This window comes from Nematolebias whitei, chromosome 3 (assembly GCF_014905685.2).
Source record: "Nematolebias whitei isolate Nwh7 chromosome 3, NemWhi1, whole genome shotgun sequence".
In the NCBI taxonomy this organism is placed as follows: Eukaryota; Metazoa; Chordata; class Actinopteri; order Cyprinodontiformes; family Rivulidae; genus Nematolebias; species Nematolebias whitei.
The window spans coordinates 2,142,114-2,145,653 of record NC_056500.1 but is presented as its reverse complement, the minus strand read 5'-3'; the positions used below and the strand labels follow the sequence as shown (position 1 = coordinate 2,145,653).

General features: G+C 47.9%; 1 protein-coding gene across 1 annotated transcript in view; it reads right to left on the bottom strand.

Annotated features, from left to right (window-relative positions):
- Positions 1 to 2,631, bottom strand: part of nrd1b (nardilysin b (N-arginine dibasic convertase)) — an 18,424-nt gene extending 15,793 nt beyond the window's left edge. Inside the window, exons 1-3 of the mRNA XM_037697768.1 lie at positions 2,465 to 2,631; positions 2,084 to 2,306; positions 1,847 to 1,928 (exon numbers count right to left, since the gene is read on the bottom strand). Of these exons, the coding sequence (XP_037553696.1) occupies positions 1,847 to 1,928; positions 2,084 to 2,306; positions 2,465 to 2,631 (472 nt within the window). The remainder of the gene's footprint in view (positions 1 to 1,846; positions 1,929 to 2,083; positions 2,307 to 2,464) is intronic.
- Between the last annotated feature and the right edge of the window lie 909 nt (positions 2,632 to 3,540).

Genomic DNA, 3,540 nt, shown 5'->3' with positions numbered 1-3,540 from the left:
AGTAGCACAGCATACAGGAAGTAAAACTACACACAGGAAGTAACACAGCATCATCAGCTTTATTTATAAAGCGCTTTAACAGCAGCCACAGCTGAAACAAAGTGCTGATTATCAGGAACAGGATCAAAGAAAGAATAAAAATAAAGTGACAAAGCACACAACTCAATAAAACAACGAGTTAAACGGATGAAATCAATACAAACAAAAATGAAGTAAAATCTAGTGTCAGCTGGTTGAAGGCCGATGAGCAGAGATGAGTTTTCAGACGAGTTTTAAACATGGACAGTGAGGGGCCTGTTCCATAACTCAGGGCCACTAACAGAGAAGGTCCCGTCTCCTCTGAGCTTCCTCTTACTGCTGGGAATGACCAGAAGCAGCTGGTCAGAGGACCTGGGTGACCGAGGGCGAGCGCAGTGGAGGAGAAGCTCTGTTAAATAAGGCGGGGCAAGGCTGTTGAAAACCTTAAAAACAAAAAATAATTTTAAAGTGAACTCTAAAATACACGTGCAGCCCGTGGAGAGGCCAGGACAGGTGATGGCATACAGGAAGTAAAACTACACACAGGAAGTACCAAGGGTAAAAAGCAGTGATGAGAGTAAACATGTCAAATTTTACTTTTGGTTTGTCATATGTAAATCAACACAAGGTCAACACAAGGTCAACACAAGGTCAACACCAGGTCAACACAAGGTCAACACCAGGTCAACACAAGGTCAACACCAGGTCAACACAAGGTCAACACAAGGTCAACACAAGGTCAACACCAGGTCAACACCAGGTCAACACAAGGTCAACACCAGGTCAAAACCAGGTCAACACCGGGTCAACACAGGGTCAACACAAGGTCAACACCAGGTCAACACCAGGTCAACACAGGGTCAACACAAGGTCAACACAAGGTCAACACCAGGTCAACACCAGGTCAACACAGGGTCAACACAAGGTCAACACAGGGTCAACACCAGGTCAACACAAGGTCAACACAGGGTCAACATAGGGTCAACACAAGGTCAACACCAGGTCAACACAAGGTCAACACTAGGTCAACACAGGGTCAACACAAGGTCAACACAAGGTCAACACAAGGTCAACACAGGGTCAACACCAGGTCAACACAAGGTCAACACAAGGTCAACACCAGGTCAACACAGGGTCAACACCAGGTCAACACAGGGTCAACGCCAGGTCAACACCAGGTCAACACAAGGTCAACACCAGGTCAACAATGCAATGAAATGCTGAGGACGAGAAGAACCATCTCGACTCGCCAAAAAAACAACAAATACATTTCATAAATTTATCTTGATGAAAACCATGAAAACAATAAACACGTTAAAGCTGAACATGCTCAATAATCCAGGTAGATCCATCTAACGAGGTTAAGTCAGGTGGAGGACCTGACTTAACCTCGTTAGGCATCCAAAACATTATGACCACTGGCAGGTGACACATCTGGTTACCATGGCAGCTGTTGGTAGGTGGGATCTATCAGACAGCAGATGAACTGTCTGTCCTTGAAGATAAAACTAAAGCATGTCCAGCGTGAGGACTGGATGGACTTCAACCAGTACTGAGCTGTGAAGGTTGTACAGCTGGATCAGAACCTCGCCACTCCTACACATCTGTGGGATGTTCTGAACCAACAAGCCCGGCTTGTGGAAGCCTCGCCTCCTTCCAGGACTTACGGGACCCACTGAGCCAGATACTCCAGCAGACCATCACAGGTCCACAGAGTGAGATGGGTCAGAACTTTCCTGGTAGTAAGTGGCACCGCAGAGGTCATATTGTTTTGGTTGACCACCAGATGTTTGTGTTACATCTGAATGATTGACAGCAGGAAACTCACTGTGTTCCAGGAAGTGGGCGAGACCCGGTAGGTCGTCAGGGTCGCTGAAGCTCCCGACACCGATACACAACGCAGCAGCTGCCTGAAAGCACACACACACACACACACACACACACGCACGCACGCACGCACGCGCACGCACGCACGCACGCACACACCCACAAGCAGGAGTGAAGTTTGTCTCAACAACCATTTAAACTTGTGATCTAAGCTCATCTTCATCATCCTTTTATCCACCTGCTTCTCCGAGCTCTTCGTCTTCTTCGCTACCTTTTCCTTGTCCAGCTCGACAAAGTCACTGTCCTGATCTTCCTCCTCCTCCTCCTCGGAGCCGTCACCAGAGTCCTCTTCCTCTGAACCCTCCTCCTCCTCCCCAGGTTTCTCGCTGCGTCCTGTCCCGTCTGAGCTGCTGAAGTCGGAGATGAGGAGCGCTCGGAGCCCGTTGCTCAGCTCCATGTATCTGCAGACACATGATCAGAACCTGGTCTGATCGGTCTGGACCTGAGATAAAAACTGCCCCTGAGGAGAGTCCTCGATCAGAGACCTCACTGAGATGAACAAGATCCCAGGTGATTAAAGAAGACACCCAGACGGTCACAGCACCTGTCTTTCTCTCACCTGTACTTCTTTGGATCACTGGGAGACTTAATGATCTCTCGGTCTTCCAGGTTGTCTGTGCTGGCTCCTGCATCTCCAGCAGCGGTCCTGTTGTCCTGCGGAGGCTCTGGGACGACCACGTGACCTGGTGCCTCACCACCACTCACAGACTTGTTGGGCTGAGACATCGACACCAAGTTCTGAATCTTAGCGCTAAAAACAAGCGACGTCAGGACAGAGGTAAAGGTCACAAGAGGAACCTGAGCATCTTGTGAATGTGTTTCTTTACAATTCATACTTTTGTTGGATGTAACTGGGACCCTGTGCACAGTTTCATTCCACCACATGCACCACATGGGGTGGAATGACAAATAAAAAAACTTTGTACAAAACAGAAATGTCTGCGGTAACGAAAACCAGCGCAGACATTTCTGTTTTTAGTATTTTACATCACTTTATAAAGTAGCTGCTGTTGTTTTTATATCATTTATTCTATTTATTTTTCAGTTTATATGCTGTTACATGATGGTCTAAGGACAGTGGATCAGTTGGTGGAGCGGCTGCCTCTCAGGGAGCAGGTTGCCCTGGTTCAAATCCCGGTCCAGGGGTCTTTCTGGGTGGAGTTTGCATGTTCTCTCCGTGCACGTGTGGGTTTTCTCCCGGTACTCCAGTTTCCTCCCACAGATCAAAAACATGCATGTTAGGCTGATTGGTAACTCTAAATTGTCTCTATGTGTCCCTGTGATGGACTGCAGACCTGTCCAGGGTGTCCCCCGTCTCTCGCACAGTGATTGATGGACATGGACACCAGCGACCCCCGTGATCCAAAATGGAAGAAGCGGTTAAAGACGATGGATGATTGTCCATTGTCGTCTCAGTCTGTACCTCATCTGTGTTTTGTTTAAATCAGGTCTCTCTTGTAAATGGACTGTACCTATACAGCTCCTTTCTATTTTAGAAAGACACTATAGAGACACTATAGAGACACAGCTCTTTACAACAATCTGTGCCTCATTGACCCATTCGTACACACTGATGGGACACACACTGAGGGGACACACACTGATGGGACACACACTGAGGGGGACACACACTGA